Consider the following 24242-nt stretch of genomic DNA (forward strand, 5'->3'; position numbering starts at 1 on the left):
AGACTAATTTAAAATAGAAATCATAGTTTGAGGATGTCTAATATAATTAATTCCAAATTTTATGTTAAAGTTTGGAGGAGTTTATAAATGAGTTTTATATTACAAAATTTTTTTTGAAGAAATTACAATTTTCTTTGGTAACATTTTTTGGTAGCATTACAAATTTTATTTTTATATTTTAAGAATTTAGATTTTAAAATTAATGTAAATTATGTAATAACGTGTGCATAATTTTTTTAATAATTTTTAAAGTTTATGGATTTGTCGATATTTACCAAATGATGAATTAAAAAATTCCATATATATTTAATACATCTTAAAGATGTTTGCGTCATTTTAAATCCGCTTTTGAAATATGAAAATGGCCAAAAAAAGAAAAAATGAAAACCTAAGTAATGTTAAGGTAAGATAATTTCCGAAGTTTGAAATACATATAGTTGGTTGGTTCATAAATCGTAAATTTATTTCGAAGTCAAGACTTTTATACTAAATTTAAATTTAAATTTTAAAATTTTAAAAGAATTAAAATAGAATCTTTACTACCTCGCTGGCACCTGCCCCATAATTTTAACGGAAACTATATTCGAAAGCAAACAGTGTGACTTTTACTATCGTAAACAAACAACCTTGTAAATGCCACACGTATCAATAAAATTATAATTTAAAAAAAATCATAAATCGGTTGAATAAATCAACTCAGTAATGCATCAGGTTCATACAAAACTTATAATCTCATCCCGAATCCTGCATTACCTATATACATCGATTGCGAAGGCACACTGATGACTTCAATTTGAAATCATCAGAAAGTAAAATAAATAAGGAACTCCTACAATTGTCACCTTAAACCTTAGGTTATGTCAGATCTACTTCTTTCCAGCGGCGGCAACTGTGTGTCTATCGTTGTCAGCATTTGCGGCATCGACATCCCTCCTGAGACTACGATTTCTGTAATGGAAGAATGAATGAGATGTAAGCTTAAATTTTGAAGCAGGAAAAGGTTTCTTTCTTTTTTCATACAAACCATTACTACTTCAGAATAGAGAAACCATCATCTTAAGTGGTAGTTTCAAACCAATTACGTCGAACAGTATGTAGTAAGAGTTAGTAGGCTTATAACTCGACAGACTACACGGAAATAGCAAGGAAAATGTTTGTAAATAGTACCGACAACAAAAGAGGAGGAACCCTTACCAATTCCTTCACGAACTGATAGATTCGGTCTGATAACATCCTGGGTATTAATGAGGAATATATCGCCAATGTAAAGATGATTTGTGGGAACATAGACGCAACATAGCTCCTCTTCCCCAGAGAACTTCTGCATTTTGTGGAAAGAAAATGTAATGCATGTAGCACGCCAATAAGATCATGCCATGTATGATGCTTATGGAATCAGGAAAATGATTAAAACAAAGAAAGTAATGCTAAAATGATAGTTTTGGAATATAAAGTTCACTTGCGCACCTGCAGAGTAACAGATGAAGTGATGAACCCAAAAGCATATTCACCAATACGAGGATGTTTAATGATGGCTACTTCCTTGAAGGCCTGTGAGCTCTGATCTGAAACGCAATAAAGACGTAAAAACATAAAAGTGATGTAGCATATGGATTGTCGCTACCTAAACCAAAAAACAAGAAGAACACACACCTGGTGATATAGCAGAACTAATTTGCTTGGAGGCATTGTAGATATGACGAACGAATGGCATCCGCTTGATAAACCACTCACCAAGGCCAAGCACAGATGCTCCCAACCACGAGGACATGAATACCCCAATCACGAAGATGAATGTTATAGAAGTTACAAATCCAAGACCTACCAAGAAGTAAAAGGAGGAGAAAACATAAAGAGACCAGCAAATCATATGCTACATACTCTTAAAGTTAACAGACATTATTAGCAGAAATGACAAAGAACAATATTTAGATAATATAGGGGTAGATCATTTAAAAAAAAGGCAACCTTGTGAAAAATTTATTTTTCTTGCTGTACATACCATATTTGGCAAGATCTCACATTAAAAAATCATTGTCATTCAGAAGCCTTAAGGAAAGATAACATAAGTTTACAAACTCCAAGATCCAATTAAAGGGGAAAAGAGTAAAAGGTTTTTAGCTGCTAAGTGAAACGCTCACCAAATACATTAATGCCGAGTTGAAGAAAAATTGGAGAGAAAAAGCCATCAACAAAGTGAATAAACCACCATGTTACGTAGAAAGTGATTGCTATAGGAAATAGAATGGCACTGGAAAACAACTACAAATCAGCAACTGCTATAACAGAATCGTGAATGACAAATAGACGCGATAAGATAAAATGCCATGAGCATATATTCAGTAACAGAAACCAAATCTACTAAGTTTCCGAGTTCATCAAATAAAAGGTTAGCACAAATTCATGATGGCAAGAAGTATCATTTTGTAAGATGATAGATAAGTAGTAGATTAATTTCAAGACGACCAATCAATTTTATAAGAAGAGATATGGAGGAAACAAGGAAAAACTAAATGACGGTATCAGGTTAATCTGTAACTTACATTTCACTTCTTAAATGTATTATTTGGAAATTATTGATAACACTCTAGAATAACGTATTTTTATGTATTAATTATGTATTTATTCTGAGTATGATCTTGCTAATTTGAGTTATTTATGATCTTTTATCTCATAGGGACTAAATTTGAGGCAAAAGTGAAATTAAGGGCCAAAAGCGTGAATTTAGAGATAAAATGGACCAATGTGCGACACAAGGGTTGAAATGCAAAAAGAAGAGATTTTATTCTATTAAACTCTATTTTAATTATATTAGGATAATTAATATTGAGATAATTATTAAGGATTATTTTTAAGATTTTATTTTATCTTTATTTATTTTCAATTAAATGTATTTATCTTTTAAGAATTTAAGTAGGATTAGAATATCTCCCCTAGCACTATAAATAGGGGGTGAAGTGACTCAAAAGGGGATCCCATCTTTTCTTCTTCTGTAAACACTCTATCCCCAAAAGTTTAGGCTTTTGTTCTTTTCATATATCCTTTCAATAAAATCTTTATTTTTATTTTATTTATTTTCTTTTCTACCACAACCATGAGCCACTAAACCCATCTAGCCGAAGGTTGGCAAAAATCCCCAAAAGGGTTCATGAGGCTTAGAATTCGTACTTAGCCTCCTCGCTGAGTATTCATCGTTTCTTCGCACTACGGGGCTGACGCTTCCGTCCAAGTCCCTTAAGAAGTAAGTTTTTCAACGTATGCAAAGGTGGCTGCTTTGTATGTTTTGGGAAGGTTGCACAGTCGGTTCGTTAGTTTACTACGTTAGAGGTTGGTGAGCCCAAGAGACAAAATGGCGTGGGATTTGCCATTGAGAAGTGTTGATCTAGAATAAGACTATCCCACAGAAGCGATTGCTGGCTAGAGTCAGGTTCCACTAAATTATAAGTCTAAATCCTTGGAGCTGGTGGTCGTATGCGTCCTCTTCCACTATAACTGGCTTATTCGATTTGGGAAGGATCATCTAAAAGTCGAGGATTGAACCCAAGGCGGAACGAGACAACTGGAGGCTAGAATCTCCTATAAGAATTTTCTTTCTCGTTTTCAGATCCAACCCTTTAATTCTGTTATTATTTTTATTTTTTTTCCACGAATGTAGGTTGTCTTGGGCAAGACTCCCCTGGGATTTCACAGAACAAGATATTTTGTAAGTCCAGTCCCTGAGGATTTGACCCTACTTCCATTTTACTATTCTTTTTCATTATTTATTAGGGATAGGATATTTTTAGTGCTTTCAACGATCGCATCAATTATTTATATGCATTTACACTTATCTCTTATTCCAAGATTTAATAGCTAAGTAAGTTCTTAAGCTTACTATAAGCACGTGTTGATCATGTTTCTGTAAAGATGAATTATGATATGCAAATCATTAAAGCATTGAGAAATGGAATGTTGCTCACCATCCGGTCATGAACTTTTTTGAAGCCCAGCTCTGGAAAACTTTGTAAAAGGTCTGGATAAAACAAAGCTTGTCAGGCAAGTTTAGAAAATAACATGACTTCATCAACAAGCATAGCCACACAGTTCCTATACATGCTGAGAACATATGTTTTCAACGGTTTCACTAGGAAATTTACACAAAGATTGAATACAACAAATAAACCAATAATCATAAACTCTCTCGGATTCAAAATATATATACACTCTGTTATAACGCTATTAAAAAAAAAAGAAAAAAAAGAAGAGCAACGCCGTACATTCGAAGCTTCTAAGAGAAAGGGGAATCATTTTCACGAATATTATCTTGTGGTAACACTTTTATTATTGATAATTAAAAGGAGTAGAGATTTAAAAGGGAAAACATTTTCCTCATTTTAAACAGTTGCAGTAAATGAATTTGCAATCCTATTACACAACAAAGAATTCAATGTCATACTTATTCTAAAGTGAATAATTTCTTAAATTAAATATCACTTTGAAACGTCCAATTTCTCTCTACTAACGACCAAATCATCCAAACAAATACAACTCTCAACCAGGTTAAATCGAATTCTATCATAAATGTAGCTCAATTAACAACCAAAAAGCTCTTCTAAAGGAAATGGGGGAGAACAAGAGAAACCTCGCGGCCGGAATGATGCGAAGGAGCGAAAGAAGGAGAATGTTTGGAGGAATCATCGTGGACGGAATCAGCGACCGGAATTAGAAGCTCTAGATCTCTACTCCCCATCACGATCGTCGATTTATCATCTCCCATCGCCGGAAAATCCCTCCGCTGCTACTCTCCTTCTCAGGAATAACCAAAAAAAAACTGATTCGGTGCAAAACATAATAATAATACGAGAACAAGAATTTTGTTGGGTACCTCCGATTCACCATCAAAGGCCACATCAATTATTCAGAAAAAGTATAATACTATATATTATATATTTTTATTTAACAACATAGTCTTTGATCATTAAGTAAAATTATCACGAAAAAATGTTAATTATGAAATTAAGATATGAATAAATGTAGTTTTGGCATAAATTATTAATATTTTGAAATTAATTATATGTATGTGAATAAAGGATGGTTAAAATTTAAATCTCCTGCAAAGTTGGCGAGAATTAGAATTAGATATATTGATATACCAATACGAAATCAATGATCTTACACCATATATGTCGCCATTATTAATTGATTTTTTAGAAATGTTTGGATAAAATATTAGATTCAAAAATTAATTTGAGTAAAAACTTTTGACTCATTTAAAATATAAGTTGAGTTCGGATTTAAACGTTCAAGGCTCAAACCTCACTTGATTTGTTTTAAAACTTTCAATATATTATATTTTTTTATATATTATGTAATTTATAACAGAAAATTAATCTCATAGTAATACTAATATATAATATTATAATGTAAAGAATTGTATGTCTATATATATTTAAAAAAAGTTTAATAATAATATAGTGAGTCTAAAATTGTTCAAATTATCCATTTATAAATATGGATGGATTTAAGTAAAACTTTAGATCTATATTCAAATCAAATCTAACTTAAGCAAATATATTTGAACTCGATGCGGTCCATAAATACCTCTATTAAATGCCACCATTGTTGGAAGCTAAACCATGTGTGCTTAGACACGTATTGAACTTGTAAGGTAACAAGCACAAATTTCCCTGTAACTTTTACGAAGGTTAAATTGCCTCAAAGGTCCTTGTATTATAGGAATTAGATCAAAATAGTCCTTATATTATTAAATGGTTCAATTTAGTCCATATACTATTAAAAATAATTAAATGAGTCCAAATGGTAATAGAGATAACATTTACTCTATAAAAAGACTTGAAAATTATTATTTAATTGTAGCTCAATTCCAAACAAAAATTTCATTTGTAGAACCATAAAACTTTAAAGATGTTAACTCTGCTAAACACTAAATGGTATTTTAAAATAGTAAATGTTAACTCTATTTACTATTCCAATTCAACCTGATTTGATTGTTTTAATAATACATGGACTAAACTGATCCATTTAATAATTGGGGACTAATTTGAGAAGATCCCTATAATAGAGGGACCTCTCAAACTACATTTACCCTTTTACCAATATTGGCTGACACATTTCAAGGTAATATTTTGTTTCTATATCCATTGAGATTTATATTACTAACTATAGTGAAAACACATTAATATATTACAAGATATCTTCAATAATAGACCTTTACATCGAGTAATATTCAGCATGATCTCGACCCTAAAACAAGCCATACCAGTTATTTAACACACCAAATGATGAACTAAAACTAAAAACATGCGGTGCGGAAGCTAAGACATAGATTTTCCCTTTCAGGTTTTTTATCAAGCAGCTGATCTTCTTGCCCGTCGAATGAAAGATAAGATATCAGCACTCGGCAATGATTTTCTATACAAGCTTTTGCGTCCATGTTTTTTATTTCCTTGCTGCATAACATACAAGACCAAAGCTAAATCAAACTAATTTGATGCAAATACGGCTATGGTAAGTGTTTCATTATTTATCTAATCGTAATTCGTTATTATGTAGTTTAAAGCTAAAAATCACCTGGAAATGGAATGTAGGATTTGAACCCTTTGATAGCATCGAGAACCCATCACGGACAGGCACTGGGAAAAGAAATTACCCATTAGAGAAAAAATATATATAAACACTTTTGATTAACAAAAATGTGCCCTTTCTTTTGTTTTTGTTTTTTGTTTTTTGTTTTTATTTTTTTACCCAATGTTGAATCAGAGTTACTTTCGTCACAATTTGATTTGAGAGATGGACTCTTAGATAGTGAAGGCTTGTCGGTACAAGTGAAGAAAAAAAGTGGGACTCCTTCCGTGTCAAGTTCATGCTTGTTTACGAGCTTTCCAGGAATTGCAGAAATGGTAGCCCTGGAAATGGTTAAAACCCATAAAGTCAATGTCTATAAATATATGTTTCTTTAAGGTAATATGAAGATTGAATTTGAGCTGATGGTACCTTGAGTTTTCATTTGATTTCTCTACAGCTGCTAATGTTGCTATCAGGATTTTGAAAAGAGAGAAAAACAAAACAAAACAAATGATTAACATAAAGAATTAGAATTGTAAAGCAAACATGAATGATAGAGGCGATTAGGAAACCTACGTGCAGATAAATAACGCCGGTTATGTCTTGACAAAATGGGGTTCCATTTGACTCTGGTTAGAGCAAGATTGTGAGCAAATTGTTGGCATGAGAGAAGTCTCTGGTAGAACATCAAACAAGTCGTATGTAAATAAAATGTAAATGTCAATACTCCATAAATCAAAGTTATATATATATCTGTGTATTTATGTATACTGACTTGATGGAGGCAATTGATGCGGAGCTCAGCCTCGGAAAATGAATTAGTCTGGGAAATGGAGTGATTTAGATTAGCAGAGACGTTTCCCAGATGATCAACGAAAGTGACAACTGCCTTGCATAGGTATTCTTTTGTGTTTTCCACCACACTGCAAATTACCAAACATTTATTTATTTAATAATTTTAATTAATAGTCTGGGACTTTCTTCAACACCAGCTAAAAAAAATGGATTAAATCTAGAGCTACTGGAATTGAGCATTAAGATGCTAGAATTCAATTCGCTTGATAGTTCAAGCTTGGCTCAAAAATGGCTAGTACCTGAAGGAAAACTAAAGAGAAGCTGAGCCAGTAACTCAACCATGAAAGAGGTTGGCTTGAGTGGTTAGAAATGAAGGAAAACTTACGTTTTCTTCTCTTCAGAGTTTAAAAATGTTGTTTCACAGTAATCCGCAGCGTAATGAAGCTGAGACCGCAAATCTCTCAGTTCCTATAACCATAAAAAAGGAAGAAAGAAGAGAAAGAAGCATTAATATGGAATTTTTGTTCAATGAAAACCACCCCCCAACCTAAAAAATAGAAGAAGAAAGAAACCTGGAGAGACTTGTCAAAACGAAAGCCTTGGCCTGAATCATCATCTTCTTTCTTCGGAGAAGAAAACATTTCAGTAATATGCATTCTTCTCTTAGTTTCTTGTGTTCCAAAAGTAGAGCTAACTGATGATGATGGTCACCAGTAAGGATAGGATAGCTGAGCTAAATTTAAAAGCTAGTGAAGATAATGAAGGAAAGGAACCATTTTGTTCTTTTAAAAATCCTCTTGTCGATATTCAACAATTTTGAATTTCTCCTGATTAGAAGTTTGAAAGTGAGAGAAAATAGATACAGAGGTTTGGGGTGTGTTGATTGAAATAGTCCCAAAAGAAACATATAGTCATTAAAGAGAGATTCTCTTTAAGGCGATATCTCAATGGCACGAAGGGGACGTACGAAAGGAAGATGACAAAATTGCATTGCAGCCCCGTGATCTTGTGTTTCTTACCTTTTTCTGGAAAAAGGCCGGTTACTTACTGACAAAACTAGCTCCTGCCATTGCCACACACCTCATTTATCAAGATTACATTTTGACTCTTCTATTAAAATTTTTTTGTACTTATTATAAAAAAAGTAAATAGGTCATATATATTAAAAATTTTATTCATTTTTGCTATTAAAAATTTTAATAGTAAAAATAGATAAAATTTAGAATCAATTTATTCATTGATCTTATATACAAAATCTAATTTATCTATTTTCTCTCTAGAGAATAATGATGGCAACAAGGTAGAGCAAGGTGGATTTTTGCCCACCCTCACCCCAACCCGATATTCTATGGCCATACCCCAACCTCGAGAGAAAGAAATTGAAATGAGAGTAAAGGTGATAAAATAATATTAATAGTGATAAAAGTGTAAATTTTTAACCTAATTAATATTAAAAAGATAATTTTGTAAATATCTTGGGACGAAGCGTGCTAGACACGATCCCGACAGGACTTGAAACCTGTTTCTAAAAAAAAAAACTTACTCTATTAAGTCAGATTAACTCAAAACCCGTCAATTTCGAGTTTTTTTTATCATCTCTAATTAAAAAACTAAAATGAAATTCAACCCTTAATATCATAAACTCCATTATACTTTTACAATATAGTGTTAAATATGCGCACCCATTGTACTTTTACAATATAATGTTAAATATGTGTGCGCATATACACAAGGTTCTTCCTTCTCAAATACGTTAGTTTGGTATAGAAATATAACATTAAAATAAGAAAAAATTGCAGACACTAAAATTGGGCATCAATTTTGCTAATCAAATGACATTTTTCATGGATATCTCAAACTTTTAAATTAAAATATATATTTAAACACATTTAAATTCATTTTTTTATTGTTAAAATAATCACAACTAAACTAAACTTAAATCCGTAATATTTCACTAATATTATATAAAACCAATTATGATAAACCGAGATTCTTGTGCTTCTCTCCATTTACTCCTTGCAGGATTCATTTGTTGGCGAATCCATTTTTTTCTTTCTTTGATTTGCTTATCGGGTCTCGAACCTCGAGGTTTAAGTGACAAGCACCTAGCCATCGAAGACATGGCGAGAGCTAGTCCAATTTTGGACTTTCTTTATGCTTAGTCATGGAGAACTTTTCAATAAATTCTATGATCATTAGTTTATTATTATTGGTGAAAGAAAGAGTAAATCCATGTTAAGGAGAGAAAAAAAAGGCGACCAAACCGAGACACATTGGTCATTACCGACCTTGTCTAACATTGGAGGAAGAAGACAAGATGAATTGATATACTATGCAAACTATTCCAAGAAAAAACAAAATGTTACCTCTTATTATATTTTCATTAACAGAATTCATGGTGTGCCTGCCAGCATACATCCCACCTGAGATGAGTGGTTAATTAAATTCATTAGCTAATTATCTGATTTCGCATGTGATTCACCGACAAAAGATTGCTAAGCTAGACGACATTTTAACAGATATATTATATATATATCATATATATTGCGACTATGGATCAACTGATGTCTTCGCAAAGATGGATAATCTATTAACATAACTAGAGGGCCATTTTAGGCATGAGTATTAGATACGGGTATATCATGTCCAATTCTTCTATGAAAAATTTCATGTACTTAAACGAACCTTAAAATGTAATATTCCCATATTTATGTCTAGATATGCTTCGGATATATAGGAATCTAACATAGATATTTCGAATAAAATGAGAGCCGGAAAAAGATAGTAGGCCATAGCAGATAACAAAGAGCCTGAAATGTTTCACTTAAGAAGAAGAATATACATATAAACAATGATAACATTAATGGCTGAGACAACCCCATGTTATATAAAAAAAAAAAAACCCTAAAAAATGGATTAAGGTCCACCCCGCAGGTGTTTCCGATCATGAATCACCAAATAAGCACTAGTCATCTCTTCTATAAGCCACATACTCCATGAAGAAACATGAAATTGCTATTAATGAAACTCGTAGCATCTAAGAACAGAAGCTAATGATGGTCATTGGCATGTAGGCTATTAAGTTACTATGTGATTTACTATGGTATAAGCTCTAGCTATTGTTGAGGCAAAAGCAGAAAAGATAAATATACAATCAATAATGGCAGAAATTCGTCTGAGCACTAGTCCTACAGATGATGCCCACGATCACCTTGATATTGCATCAAAACTAAAGGTGGAGTGAACAGTGGAATAGTGCAGTGAACTGAGAGTTCATACCTCAGGCCAACTGTGGGGTCTTTACATCTGTTTGGCTGGTTTAGATTTAGCATCCCCATTTCCAGGAAAGGGTGGAACTGTAGGGAGATCATTATCAGCAGTTGCTACCACAGCAGCCGTCTTAGATGTTCTCACTGTAGGTGAAAAGAAAGTTTTCGGAACTCCATAGTTAACGAATCCTTGTTGATTCCCAGTCTCAGCTCTATGGCTGAGTGGGCATCTTTGACTACCTATCTCCATTCTAGCTAATGTTGAACAACACATTCCTGTGATTGAAAGGAGCAGCATTGTCAAATTACCACTTTTAAGATAGCAAACATAATACACCATAAGATGGATAACATATACAAATTGAACAAGTACACTCTTTGCCACTTCACAGATAGCAATTTACTTCAGCACACTAGGATCAGAGAGATTGCACCTAGCCTTGAAAAGTACAGCAGCAAAGCTGATTGTGCTGAAGCAAACTCTCATTCTAGAGAACCCATCAATCATGAACCATGTTTTACATAGGCCATCATACAACAAGCATCCAAAGTTAAGGAACCTATTTCAAATACCTGTGAAACAAAATAATCTACCTCCTAAATTCAAACATATCAACTTTATTTTTCTGGTATCTCCTTCGTTTAGACATATATAAACTGACTATTAATTGGTGTCATTTGGAATTTTTGATAAACTGGTTCTTTCCTAGTTAATGAGGAAGTTTTTCATTGTTTGCAAGGATGGTTTCACCATTTGAAATTTCTTCCTTTTTGCTGCATGGAATATAATTCATTATGAATCGAATTTTCAGAAAAGGGAGTGGGAAACTTGCCCTTTATTTCTCCAAAAGTGATAAGCCTATTAAGACAATCTCGGAACTTTGTCAAAACAACTCTTTCATGCTCTGCATCAATCTCTATCATGCCCTTTCCACAAGGCAATTGTGAAACAGCTGCTGTGAACGTTGTGTCTTGTTCATCACACATCAATGCCAAAGTTCCTGGAGACATAAGGCTTCCCTCTGGCATATCAGCAACATCTGTGCAAGAATTCTCAGGGCCAGATTTAACAGCCTGGTTCGCACTCGAACAATTGTCAGCCCTGGTTTTTTCAGCAATAAAATCCTTCTGGCTTTCCAGCCTGTCTTGAGTAGATGATGCAAAGGAAATTTCTGAGTGATCTTCTGCCCCTTCAATCAAACTTCTCTGGTCTGAATGTATACAGAAATTAAAGTAAGATCCATTAGATGAAAAGTTGCAATTCATCAACTTCTTCTGACAGATTCAAAAATAATTGCTAAAAACATAATCCAACTAGTATTTCTTAAAAATACTTGCTAGAACAAATATGGTCTAAACTGAAGTAGAGAAAATATTTACAGAAACAACATCAATAACAATTTTCATAACATTTTTAATTCAAAGGAAGACTCTTAACTTTAAAAGCTGACATTACATCTTCAAGTAAAACAAAAGTTGTACGAGTAATTTATTCATCACAAAGAAAAAAAATTGTACCATTAATCTCTTTGGATGATTCAAATAAACAGCATTATGCAAATCTTTTTCTATAAGAGAGAAATACATCAGTAGACAAATGTAGCTAGAGATGAATATAGCAAAGCAAGTATAAGTTGATGATCATACATGACAACTTTCACTGTGTTCTTGGATAAATAAGCACAAATGATCTTCTGCCTACTCATGTAAAAACGTGAATTAAGCACTGAAGCATATCAGGAACTAGACACTTCAAATTAGACCATAGAATTGAATTGTTTTACAAGCACTCCATATACCTGCAAGTATCTTTGCAGCTTCTCTGGATAGAACTACCAAAACAGAGCAAAGCTCCTTCAAGTCCTGCTTTTGAATAATGTCCGCTAACAGAGACCTTCCACCAAAATGCATAAATTAGTTTCTATAACAAGCAGACTATAAATATCTTTCCGTCAAGACTCTTCATTTACCTATATGATAATTTTGATGGGCCTACTGCAGTACCAGCACAAGAAACTGACATAGAAGACAAGGAAGAGGAGGGAATAGAAGCTCTGACAAGATTTGTCTGATTAACATATAAAGTAAGCAGCATCCATAAGTTTTAGAAGCATAAACTAAAAGCAATGATGAGAAAGCTTTTACACTGACAGTGGCAGGAGAATGAGAACGGGAAAACTAAATTCACTAGCTGAGCACACATTCTTTTCTATCAAAACAGAAGTACTATTGTAAGATTATTCAAATAAGATTTGGAAAGTTTATCCAAAGCGAAATGCCCATAATTATGCATACACCTATTTACCTGTTGCAAATGTCCAAGACTGTGAACAGATGGATCCTTGGCAGTTGACCCCAAAAGGAATTCCTGACTTTTTCTCTTCTTAGACACTGGGGCAGATGCATAACCAGATGACCCAATTGCTCCAGTTGTGGTAGCATTTGCTGCCTGCTGGATGTATGCCATATTGTTGGCATAGTCACCATGAAATAGAGCCTGTCTCTCTTCGCTCCCCTTAAATTTTTTGCAGCCCATGCATTTGCAGCTTTCGTAGCAAAGAATGTTGGCTTGGAAACACTCACAGTACTTTCTAAGACACCCAGATCTTTTACAATGGCATCCTTTGCTGTGCTTTCCCAGCATCAAAACTTCCCCAGCCTCCTAAAGATGATCCAAATTAGTTCATATGAGAATGCCAATTGCAGCAAGATTTATCAAATAAAAAAGGCATTCATGTTATACTTTAAATTTTATGTTTTGCTATTAAAAAAAAAAAAGCTCAGCTCAGGCCCATTTTCCAAGAGTGTAACCATACAGAATTTAGAGAAGAGGATATCAAATATGTGATAAAATCAAATGCATTGTCATACATTTCAACAGAAGGATATCATTTTAAATGATTCTGTATATTACTGTTGGACCGTCAATGATTAAAGGCAACAAAGTTATGACCTTGCTAAACGTGTTAACTGAGCCTCATGAAGAATAGCATCCCCAATAATAAAAGAACCAACTAAAAGAACATACAGCTTTTTGTTGAATGAATACTGTAAAATCTATGAGGTAACTTTGTACTTGATAATGTGAAGAGAAAAAAAACGAGTTTGACCTGCGTACCTTGTTATCTTTTGCACCATGTGAACTGCTATTAATTTTTGGCCTGAAAGCATTTAGATTGCTCTTCAAAGTTGCTCCAACAGAATCTCGTCTCACAGCTTCATACTCAACATTGTTATAACAATTAACACAATTGCACTCATCACAATACATGCCAGATGAAAAGCATTCACAGTACCTGACCAAGGCATTGCAATATTAACTTCCTATATCTTATACGATCAGTCATGTTGACTACATTTCAAATGCAAAAAATGGCTCAATCATATTATATAAACAGACAAATCATAAACAAGACAGTCTAAAGATACTACCATCCAAATGACCAGGTAAGCTGACTAGATGCTACTAATAGAAGTCATAACCTATCCCCATCTTTTCCCTCTCACGCACACTTCTCGACAGATCGAACATACAACTACAAGTCTAGTTAGTGTGTTGGAACACACTTTTACATCTTTCGTATACCATAAGTTGAATGGGTTAGAAATAAATAGAAGGAAATGTTAGCTTAAGGAAATATTTTAACAGAAGCATCTCTTATCGAAGCATGCCAAGGGTCTGGGCCATTTGGACGGAGAAAGTGCATTTTTGGAATTGAAGGCATTTTCCTCCTGTTTCTGTCATTTGTAGAGTTCATCTTCTTCTGCAATTGGTAAAGACGGAAATATTCCAAAACCTTGTACTACTTGCACTCTGAAGCTGCTCAAGCCAGACCCATATAATTGTGGAAAAGGTTTAGAAAGGTGATGCAGAACAAACTTAAAAGTTAGGAAGTACCACTTATCAGGCTGATAAAAGGTGATACTAGATTCAGCTAGGGGCTAGTGATACAGAAATGGATATTGTGAGAAATATCTCTAAGAACTATTGTTAACTAACTCATTGTACTTACAGTTTTAGACACCGAGAATGTTTACAGTTAGAGTGCTTCTGCTTCTTTGGAGCCTCATCATTTAGTTCATTTGGTCTTGTTTTAGCTTTTAGGGATTCTGGTTTTCTGAAGAGAGCAAGAGATAAGAAAAATAATACATTCTTCAATAAATGCAACAAATATTTGAGAAAATCAGCATTAATAATCACAAGAAGCATTTCATCTGCGCTTTAAGATTAATAGACATCATTAATCAGGAACAGCAATGCTGAATACATCCTCGGTTGAGCGGTAAGAAATATGACCATTACAATAAATAAGTCACGAATAATAGAAAGAACTATTCTTTCGCACACAAATTGACAGAAAAAAAAAACCCGAAGCTGATAAAGCAACGGATAAATTCCTTTACTCCAAAACAATGTTCAATTTGAAAGAGAAAATGATGAAAAAAAAAAACAATTGAACTTCAAGAGATCAGTTCCAAAAGAAACCAGCTATTCTGTTCTGTGATCAGACGGAGAAAATAGTCAAAAATTTCGTAAAATGAAATACAAAATTCACCAGAATTTGATTCAAACATAACTGAAAGTTGATACTAAAATGTTAATTTTGAATTATTTAAAAACATAATGTCAATCAGGACACGGAGGACCGTAACCCAAGCTTCCTTACTATGTACACTCCCGGAAAGGGGGGAAAGGGAGCTTTTATCAAACAAAAGATTAATCTACAGAATAACACGATAAAAAGGAAAAAAAACAATCAAAAGTTTTGATAGCAAAAACTCACACAATACTCGAAGATGCTGTAGTTAGAGGATGAGATTGCCCGGCAGCCACAGAAATAGTCGCCGCTACCTGTTGCTTTATCTGTGGCTGCTGTTGCTGATTAACTGAAGCTGCTGCAGGCGACCACGAAGCGACATCCATCCCTTGTTTGGATTGCAGGTTTTCTGGGAAAACTACAGCAACGGCAGAAATCCCGCCAAAAGCGGCCGTAAAATCGAGCTGCCTTGCTAGCTTCTTCTCCGGAAAATCCGCCGAATCAGATTGTACTTTTTTTTTGGCGGGAATTGGTCTCCTTTTCCTTCCCCCTTCAAGTTCCAATATGTTCCCAATGATCCTACACAGCCACAGCTCAAAATCACCAAATAATATCACAAATTGCCTTGAATCACCTCAAATTCACCCACTTTCATATGCAAATTCCAATCTACAATCTCGAAAGCCTCAAAATGCAAAAATATCCGTGATTTCCCGAGCTCACTATTTCCACCGAGACGTTCCAAAAAATACAAAGGCGATTTTTAATTGTTGGTGGTGTGTTCTTTCTTTCTCCTTTTCCCCTTCGGTTCTCCTCCCACTCGCTTGTCAAGTTTTGAATATCTTTTTCTTTATTGTTTATTGAACGTGGGATTCGCGTGGATTCTCGATCCGACGGCTTATATTGAAAGTATTAATCTGATGGATGAAATTCACAGTAGTGAGTATGGTGAGTTAGTGACCGTTGGATCCAGCTAAACGCAAGGTTTCCACTAAAGAGCTGTGGGTTAAGTGAGATAAATGATTAAGGAATGAGAGTAGGGACCACTCATGTTTTGACACTTGGAGGATTATCGTGGGAGTTATGGTTGAAAAAACCATAACGAAAAGATCGTCGTGCAAAAGACAGACAGATATAATGGCAATAGCCTTTTTTTGTTTTGAGGACTTTGAGTCAACCCAAGTCAAATTTTAATTTCAATTATTTTTAAAACATAGCCACTGCTCTAGCAAAGATCTTCGTGTCAAAGATCGACAGATAATGGAATGTGACCTATACTTTCAAGTCGCCGTATTAGCGACTTTCATCTTTTTTCTTTGGCACCGCACGCACCTAGTTTTGTTGCATGCATAATTCGCTGGTATTAATTAGTTTAGTTATCGGTCAATTATTAAAATATAACAATTATTTTAATAGAATATCTAAATCTTAATTTTCAAAAACAGTTAAGGTTGGAATTATTATTGCCGTACCAAAAGATATAACAATTAGAAAAAGTATATTATGTTTTTAATTTAATATTATTATTGTGTTATTTGTTTTTTTCCTACAAATAATAAACACTATCATATTTTAAATTTTTTGAATAAAAATAAAATTTTTAGTTAATTGTTTTAGAAAATATTCGATTTAGGTAACTATTAAAATTTTAAACTTTAATAATTTAATTTAAATAATAATCAAATAAACCATTTGAATATTTAGATTTAGACTTTCTTCTATTGGAAATGACTCATTATTGAAAGTTGAAAGAACTTTTGAGTCATCCTTTAGACGAAGTACTTTCTTTCAAAGGCTTATTATAATGTTGTAGCTTTTAAAAACCTTTGAAAAATATTTTAAAAAGTTAATTGTAACTATCATAGGTGTGGCAAAATTGTGGAGTCAATTGAGAATTCACTTTTCTTTTACCCTTTTGCTAGCATCTTTGAAAAGCACGTAATCTTTTTATCTTTGATTACATTTCTGACATAGCAATTGTTTCATCCCTTTGGTTATTGGATGGGCGCTCTTTTAATTTTCTTCGATAATAACAATTATAATGTATTATTTGGTCTGTGTTCGGAAAAATTTAGATTTAATAAAATGTTTTAAAATTAAAACGTATGAATTAAGCGATTTGATGTAACATTCATTAACATCACAAAATCCTTTGATATTCAAATGATTTACATATCAACTAAAAGTAAAGATTGATCTTATTTTGAATTGAATTACGATAATATTATAAATTAACTTAATTCATCTTTACCATCTACCTCTTGGAATGCGTTTGTTATCAAATAGGATATTATGCCAATCATGTTCTTGATTTGCTTCCATTAATTGGTTGAAACGGTAATACAATTGCAAATTGAATTGTTAAACAAGCTAAAATTGGGTATTCTGTGACCGGTTTTTTCTCCCTCACATGAGCTTGCAATAATGCTTGCTGTGTAATTGTTGGGTCCTGCAATGAATATGGCAGTTTTTTTAAAAAAAATAAATGAATGAATGTTGCAGTTTGACAAAAGAAAAAAGTTAAAATTATAAACAATCCAACAAGAAAAATATTGTCTCAAGCACCGACCCTCATGTGACAGTTCTTTTTCCCCCTCAGATCACGTGACAGGTATTTGATATATAAAGGACAAAAATATTAAACCACCATTCCTTAAGAAACGACGTTTTACCCACGGTCTTCTTTATTGCTGGAATAATAATTCAAAATGTCTATACTATCGCCACCTTTCTTCTCCAATGACCGTGAAAAACTAGAAATTCCCATACACGAAATGTCCAAGTTACCCCAATCTTCATCTTCTTCCGGCAACCTGTCACTTTCCATTTTAGGACAGGTGTCGTCACCGAATCAAACTCCCCCAACCCGCTTTTTCTGGAATCACGTGTATTTCGAAACTTTAATTTGTTTTTTAGCGGCTAATAATTAAGTTGATTAACTTTTTAATTTTAATTAAACCAAAAAATAGCTTTAATTAAGTATCGTATTAGTATGTTTGTCTCTTTGTTGTGCTCTAATTCAGTTCATTTTTTCTAGAAAAAGAGAAAAACTATTGCCTCTGCTCTGTTTCTTTAATTAAGAGAAACCTTCTTCCTTCCCCTCAGTCCCCACTCATCACAATCCAAACCTCCTTCCCCGGCGCACGATAGCTCGTAGACGTACCTTCTTTTTTCTTCTTTACGTTTTTATTTATTTATAAATAACTGGAAGCTCTGTCTCTTTTTTCGCGAAATTTCTGTACCTTACAGTAAAAGTGTCATCAAAATTCTTGGACGATTACATACGGCAGATCTATCAAATCATCTTAAGCAAGGTGGATTAATTTTTAGCTTTTTGATCGAATATTAGCTTGTTTAGCGCTCATCTTCGTTTGATTCCTTTTTTACGACTAGCATTTCTTTGTGCGGTTTCTGCTGTAATTTGAATTTTCTTTTAATGAATGTTGATTGTATTTGTATTGATTTGAAGGTGATTTATTTTAATTTAATAGTTTTAGTTTTATCTAATTTAGAGATCCTCTGTTTTTCCTTTTCCTTCCGTGTGATTGTTTAGAAAAATTCAAAGGAAAGAGAAAAATGAAGTGAGCGTTTTAACGTAATGGTGGAAGTTAGCCTAATTTTCAGGTTTTTGGTGCCAATTTAAATTTCTGGTGTCGAATTAATTGAAATCGGAGTAAGATATTTTTTTGTTATTATTATGATGCCAACAAAGAATTGTTTGCTTTTTATTTACGCTATATGCAAGTGCAATCTAAACGTGTTGATCAATTTGGTTGATGATTTTGTTGAATTTGTTTGAGTGTTGAAAATAAATTACAAGATGTTGAGCTTGAATCTGTTTTTCTTTTAGATGAGAGTTCTATAGGGGAAAATAAACAGAGATTTTTATGTTAATGTTCTATGATGATGAAGGAAATTAATTTTTCATGTTAAAATGCTAACTTATCGCAACTTGCAATGTGCCAGTACGATCTTTACAAATATACGCAAGTTTGAGCGATAGAAGGCCGGAGCTGGCTGCTCTAGTTTGGGATGTGGGGTCGTCACCGTGAAGCATTCTCAATGTACAAGAGGATGCCATCAAGAGATCATTCAACTCTAGTTGATGATGTAGAAGAGAATTCAGGTAAAGTTATTTATGATAGACAAGCTGAGGGTCTCTGCATAGCCATGTTTGTGGAGTTGTTAGACCCAGAACCAACTTGAGTTCGATTCTAATTGCCCGAAGTGCTTGACGGTATTGTTCCCTTGAGATAGGTCCTTTCGAAATTTGTGTACGGAAAAATGTTAACCAATGGAAAGATTTTGGAATTTTTTTGTTCTTCTTTTTCAATTTACTCTTCATAAATTTGCATTCAGTTATCCGCAATTGGAAAAACAGATTAAAAGATTGCAGATATTTAACTATACCGAAATAATTCCTGGATATTTGTTGCTTTAATAACTTATTTTAGATTATTATCAGCTTTCAAGTAACTTTAAGATACTTTTATGCTTAATTTTTGTGTTTGTTTAGCTCTCTTACAGAACAGCATGGACGTGGAAACTACAAATCCTTCATGGTTGCTTTCCTTTCCGCATGTAGTAGTTGCGACCATATCTTCACTCCTATTTGGCTACCATCTTGGGTTTGTGTGCTATCTTAAACTGTCATCTTCATATCTTCCTTATTTTGCTTTATTATTATTATTATTATTATTATTATTATTATTATTATTGTTCTCACAACAATATTAGATGTTTATGGTTTGCATGTTGGCCATTTTATACAGGGTGGTTAATGAACCGCTTGAAAGTATCTCTATAGATTTAGGTTTCAGGGGCAATACTCTGGCTGAAGGTGACATTTTTTTCCCTTTCCATTTTTTTCCTCACTTCTGCATCTGGAGCCTAGACTTATTACGACATGTTAAATTTAGGTCTGGTGGTGAGTACTTGTTTGGGTGGTGCCTTTATTGGATCTTTGTTCAGTGGTTGGATTGCTGATAGTGCCGGGCGCCGTAGGGCATTTCAGTTGTGTGCTCTTCCTATGATTATTGGTGCTGCTACAAGGTGATATACATTGCCAATGAAATGCTTAAATGAATCATTTTCAAGCTATGCCCTGTATTTTATATCCTAATACTGCAACAATAGATTTTGGTTTAAATTTGACACCCACTTTTTTATGGACTATTCGTTTTACTTTGTTATGGTGACATTAGTTACTTTTTTATTCTCAAAGAAGATGGATTAGATATAAAATTTTACCCTTGAGACAAAATTATGTTTGACAACAAATTTACCGTCTTGATAAAGTAAGAATAGCTAGTAGCCTAGGACCTTGATTGGTAGACCTTTTCTTCTTTTTTGACCCGCTATAGTTATTTCTTCTAAAGCCTTGTTTGTGGAGAGATCATGTTTTAAACTAGTTAATATATGTGTTGATTGGAGAACCTTTTATTGTCTTTATAATCTTTTGTTTACGTGCTGTGTTCTCCATACAATTCTGTTCTTCTGTTTCACTTCATAAATTTGAATTTATAAGATAGGACTCTGACAAACAAAATTCGTTTTAGTGCAACAACAAGAACTTTGGCGGGTATGCTCATTGGAAGGTTCTTAGTTGGGACTGGAATGGGAATTGGTCCACCTGTTGCTTCTCTTTATTTGGCAGAGGTATTCATGCTGTTAATTTTATGTTACACCAATCATTGAATATATAGCATACTTAATTCTTGCATGAATGTAAATTGTTCTTTGTCATCTGATTTTATGTACTCAATTTAGGTTTCCCCTGCTTCTTTAAGGGGAACTTATGGAAGCTTCATCCAGATTGCAACTTGTCTGGGACTTATGGGGGCTCTGTTTATTGGTATCCCCGTCAGAGAAATTGCTGGCTGGTACGAATCATGCTCTAGGTATCACAGTATCTGTTATATGTTTCTTGTCAGACTTATTTTGCATAATTTGCTCAGGTGGCGCATTTGTTTTTGGGTCTCAACAGTTCCTGCTGGGATACTTGCATTTGCTATGATATTTTGTGCTGAAAGTCCACATTGGTTATACAAGGTTTGCTCTCTGGTTTGCATGTATTGTAATATCTGATTTTATGTCTGAATATATAGTTTTTAATGTCTTCCTGTATGTGTGTTGCTTCTCACTTTTATAGATGCAATTTATTGGTTAGAATCGCTACCAACTTTCATTGGACCCTTTCTGTCATGCTATTTTTATTCTTTCAACTTTTCCATATACTGTACTCATTCTTCTATGGAAAATTTTTGAAGATGTGCCCATCACCTCTAACATGTAATCACATGCGATAGAAACAGATATTTAGTTTATTAAAGCTCATGCTGAGGTAAAATTATTATGCTATCCTGGTTGTGTCATCAGAAAGGTAGAAGTGCTGAAGCTGAAGCAGAGTTTGAGAGGCTTTTAGGTGGATCACATGTCAAATATGCCATGTTAGAATTATCCAAATTGGACAGGGGGGATGAAGCAGATACCGTGAAACTGTCAGAGTTGTTCCGTGGCCGCCATTTTAGAGGTAGATATTTACCATTTCTTGCTATGCTTTAAAAAATGCCGAGTATTTTTGGGGTCTACAGCTGTTGCTTCCTGTTCTGCTTTGCTTCTTTCCTTTTGGGTTTTAAAGTTATTCACGTTCTCCTTTTGCAGTTGTTTATATTGGGTCAACCCTATTTGCTTTACAACAGCTATCTGGTATAAATGCCGTGTTTTATTTCTCTTCGTCGGTATTTAAAAGTGCTGGAGTACCATCGGATGTTGCAAATGCATTGATAGGAGTAGCAAATTTAACAGGTATACTTTGTCCTTTGATGGCTTTCTTGACCACGTTCTATTATGGCATTTTGGTCCGTCTCTTGATGCATGATTTTTCCTTCATAATAGGATCTATTGTTGCCATGCTTTTAATGGATAAACTTGGAAGGAAGCTGCTTCTTTTGTGGAGCTTCTTTGGCATGGTAATTTACAGTGTCACTGATTTTCTCATCGAAAGCACTTTCATTTATTAGTAGTATTCAAGGAGAGCTACATGTGACTTGTATCGACAAAAATGAAGAAAAGAAAGGCATATTGCTTCCTGACGTAAATTAGAATTTACATCCCGTAATGCTTTACAATGGGTCAATCTTTTTTCTTTTGTGCCCAGAGCACCCCTGGGTTAAATTATTCCATGTCATCTCTTGTTTGAGATGGAACGAAATTTATTTCTGTTTTGTTAAAGAAGCTAGTATATTGATCATAGCAAGGATTTGGGAACTATGGTTTTAAATTCCACTGCTATTACCATTTTATGCATGGTTCAGCTAAAAACAAATATTTATTTTATTTTCTTGAATGGAAGAATGAAAATTTATTTATAAATTCTGACTTTATTTTTTTTAATTTAATTTACTCAGACTATGTCAATGGTCCTTCAAGTTGCTGCGGCAAATTCTTACGTGTCAGGCTCTGGATCTTTATACCTATCAGTTGGTGGCATGCTAATGTAAGTATTGCTGTAATTTATATGCTTTTTTTTTTTTTGTAAAAATCTCTGAACACCTAGGATTTATATGGATGGAAAAAGTATTCAAATTTTGTATAAGTTGGAAATCTTGGTTGTAAGTTCTTTGTGTTTGGGTTCTCGAACCTGAGATCCTGACCATTGGAATAAGCAGCAACCTAGAAGTGGAATTGATGGCTTGAAAATGATGAAAAGATTACCAATATATCTAATATTAGTCTTTTTTATATCAATTCACCATCAACCACTGAGGCGGAACTTTATTGATCATGCTATTCATTGTGGAAAACTATAAATTGCCTATGACAAATGTCAGCATTGATTGCTGGAAGGCAATAGAGATTTGATTTCTGGATATGGATTACAACATGCAGGTTCGTCTTAACATTTGCACTGGGAGCTGGTCCTGTTCCAGGTCTCCTCCTACCTGAAATTTTCCCTAATCGAATCCGGGCAAAAGCTATGGCGTTCTGTATGTCAGTGCACTGGGTAATTTTCTCCTTTTTTCTTTTTCTCTTTCTCTTCCATATCATTTGTCCGAAGAGATTGTGACAGCTTTCGCAGCTCCGCAAGCTAGGATATGAAATTATTAGGAAACAAAATAGAAATAGAGAATCTTATTGCTATCTTCTGATGTTCTTTTTCTTGGTTGCTTTTACATTGCTCTTCAGGTAATCAATTTCTTCGTTGGTTTGCTCTTCCTGCGCTTGCTGGAGCAACTCGGTCCACAGCTCTTATACTCGATTTTCGCCAGCGTTTGCATGATGGCTGTGATCTTTGTTAAAAAGAACGTAATGGAGACCAAAGGAAAATCACTTCAAGAAATAGAGATTGCTCTTCTCCCACCAGAATAGAGTTGGTACATTATCTCCCAAATTTATTTTTTGCAATTCAATTTTTTATCTTACTTTTATAGAGCTAAGAATAATAACCAATAACCACCAGACGTGTCAGTACATGTGAGTGTGACGATGTCAGTACATGTGAGTGTAGATAATTCCTTCTGACTTGATCAAATGAATTTATATATGCAGATCAAACATAAATTTGAAGAGCAGATATTTTGATCTCATGCAACCAACTTTAGGTATACATGTGAGTGTTTGACATGCATGAAGTTTGTTGTATATCCATATTTGGTCCTTAATTCATTCGGGCTAATATGAAATGATATATTAGATGGGCTCTCTATTTCCTAATTCGGGCTACGGGTCATTAGTTTTGAATCTTTATAGTTCTAGTTATTTGACTTAAGGTAGCACCACGGTTCACCATTTTTGCCTCGACTTTTCAGCCTAGAAGTTGAAATCATAGCAATATATATTTTACTTTACAAAAAAATAACAATAAATTTTACTATTTTTATGTTTAGCAAAATATGACTATTTATATGCAATTAATATACATAAAATGATATCACAAAGTAAATTAAAGTTATCATATCACCATGTTTATGTGTAATTTTATCCCTAATCTTTTTACCCATACTCCTTTAACAATTGCCAAGTTTTGGTTGCTGTTTGGCAAAAAAAAATGTATTGGTTAATGACCAGTTGCCTG

At 33.7% G+C, this 24242-nt stretch overlaps 4 protein-coding genes across 8 annotated transcripts; 1 reads left to right on the top strand and 3 right to left on the bottom strand.

Moving 5' to 3' along the window:
* Positions 1–685: 685 nt before the first annotated feature.
* LOC105769120 (protein CONTINUOUS VASCULAR RING 1) lies at positions 686–4870 on the bottom strand. Its single transcript, XM_012589558.2, has 7 exons — positions 4622–4870; positions 3960–4012; positions 2142–2251; positions 1654–1821; positions 1468–1565; positions 1195–1321; positions 686–948 (listed from the first exon to the last, which is right to left on the bottom strand). Exons 1-7 carry the CDS (start codon positions 4754–4756, stop codon positions 851–853), a joined length of 789 nt encoding a protein of 262 aa, XP_012445012.1. The 5' UTR covers positions 4757–4870; the 3' UTR covers positions 686–850.
* Positions 4871–6160: 1290 nt separating this feature from the next.
* Positions 6161–8081, bottom strand: LOC105769122 (probable protein ABIL5). Its single transcript, XM_012589561.2, has 8 exons — positions 7932–8081; positions 7745–7827; positions 7340–7487; positions 7141–7240; positions 6994–7033; positions 6745–6905; positions 6571–6632; positions 6161–6449 (listed from the first exon to the last, which is right to left on the bottom strand). The coding sequence occupies exons 1-8, from the start codon at positions 8013–8015 to the stop codon at positions 6348–6350; spliced, it is 780 nt and encodes a 259-aa protein (XP_012445015.1). The 5' UTR covers positions 8016–8081; the 3' UTR covers positions 6161–6347.
* Positions 7935–16003, bottom strand: LOC105769119 (protein tesmin/TSO1-like CXC 5). Of its 4 annotated transcripts, XR_008196078.1 has the most exons (10): positions 15413–16003; positions 14642–14746; positions 13747–13924; positions 12934–13290; positions 12599–12696; positions 12428–12522; positions 11462–11839; positions 10639–10904; positions 9726–9782; positions 7935–8422 (listed from the first exon to the last, which is right to left on the bottom strand). XR_008196078.1 is itself a non-coding variant. In XM_052631103.1 (9 exons), the coding sequence occupies exons 1-8, from the start codon at positions 15550–15552 to the stop codon at positions 10660–10662; spliced, it is 1596 nt and encodes a 531-aa protein (XP_052487063.1). In that variant the 5' UTR covers positions 15553–16003; the 3' UTR covers positions 9285–9782; positions 10639–10659. The 4 variants fall into 4 exon arrangements, 3 of the variants coding, with proteins under 3 accessions (XP_052487063.1, XP_052487062.1, XP_012445008.1); XM_052631103.1 differs by lacking the exon at positions 7935–8422 and having other exon boundaries at positions 9285–9782; XM_052631102.1 differs by lacking the exons at positions 7935–8422; positions 9726–9782 and having other exon boundaries at positions 10159–10904.
* A 2185-nt stretch (positions 16004–18188) lies between these two features.
* On the top strand, positions 18189–24122 carry LOC105769772 (probable plastidic glucose transporter 2). Of its 2 annotated transcripts, XM_052631596.1 has the most exons (15): positions 18189–18480; positions 19133–19292; positions 19683–19794; positions 19939–20006; positions 20086–20218; positions 20725–20824; positions 20936–21048; positions 21124–21217; positions 21545–21698; positions 21830–21973; positions 22064–22137; positions 22576–22664; positions 23057–23171; positions 23354–23541; positions 23717–24122. In XM_052631596.1, exons 2-14 carry the CDS (start codon positions 19199–19201, stop codon positions 23534–23536), a joined length of 1473 nt encoding a protein of 490 aa, XP_052487556.1. In that variant the 5' UTR covers positions 18189–18480; positions 19133–19198; the 3' UTR covers positions 23537–23541; positions 23717–24122. The 2 variants fall into 2 exon arrangements, with proteins under 2 accessions (XP_052487556.1, XP_012446086.1); XM_012590632.2 differs by lacking the exons at positions 18189–18480; positions 23717–24122 and having other exon boundaries at positions 19152–19292; positions 19694–19794; positions 23354–23710.
* The last annotated feature ends 120 nt before the right edge of the window (positions 24123–24242 follow it).

Source organism: Gossypium raimondii, chromosome 5, assembly GCF_025698545.1.
Source record: "Gossypium raimondii isolate GPD5lz chromosome 5, ASM2569854v1, whole genome shotgun sequence".
NCBI classification, from domain to species: Eukaryota; Viridiplantae; Streptophyta; class Magnoliopsida; order Malvales; family Malvaceae; genus Gossypium; species Gossypium raimondii.

Coding starts and splice junctions, on each gene's coding strand:
- LOC105769772 (XM_052631596.1), top strand. CDS start 19,199: ATGTGGGGTCGTCACCGTGAAGCATTCTCAATGTACAAGAGGATGCCA. Junction 21,218..21,544: donor GTCCACATTGGTTATACAAG/GTTTGCTCTCTG, acceptor TTGTGTCATCAG/AAAGGTAGAAGTGCTGAAGC. Junction 22,665..23,056: donor TCAGTTGGTGGCATGCTAAT/GTAAGTATTGCT, acceptor TACAACATGCAG/GTTCGTCTTAACATTTGCAC.
- LOC105769122 (XM_012589561.2), bottom strand. CDS start 8,015: ATGCATATTACTGAAATGTTTTCTTCTCCGAAGAAAGAAGATGATGAT. Junction 7,488..7,744: donor AACTCTGAAGAGAAGAAAAC/GTAAGTTTTCCT, acceptor GGTAATTTGCAG/TGTGGTGGAAAACACAAAAG. Junction 6,906..6,993: donor AAATCAAATGAAAACTCAAG/GTACCATCAGCT, acceptor AACCATTTCCAG/GGCTACCATTTCTGCAATTC.
- LOC105769120 (XM_012589558.2), bottom strand. CDS start 4,756: ATGGGAGATGATAAATCGACGATCGTGATGGGGAGTAGAGATCTAGAG. Junction 1,566..1,653: donor TAGTTCTGCTATATCACCAG/GTGTGTGTTCTT, acceptor ATTGCGTTTCAG/ATCAGAGCTCACAGGCCTTC. Junction 1,322..1,467: donor CTTCATCTGTTACTCTGCAG/GTGCGCAAGTGA, acceptor CACAAAATGCAG/AAGTTCTCTGGGGAAGAGGA.
- LOC105769119 (XM_052631103.1), bottom strand. CDS start 15,552: ATGGATGTCGCTTCGTGGTCGCCTGCAGCAGCTTCAGTTAATCAGCAA. Junction 11,840..12,427: donor AGCTGCAAAGATACTTGCAG/GTATATGGAGTG, acceptor GTATACATTCAG/ACCAGAGAAGTTTGATTGAA. Junction 10,905..11,461: donor CACTTTTGGAGAAATAAAGG/GCAAGTTTCCCA, acceptor TTTCAATCACAG/GAATGTGTTGTTCAACATTA.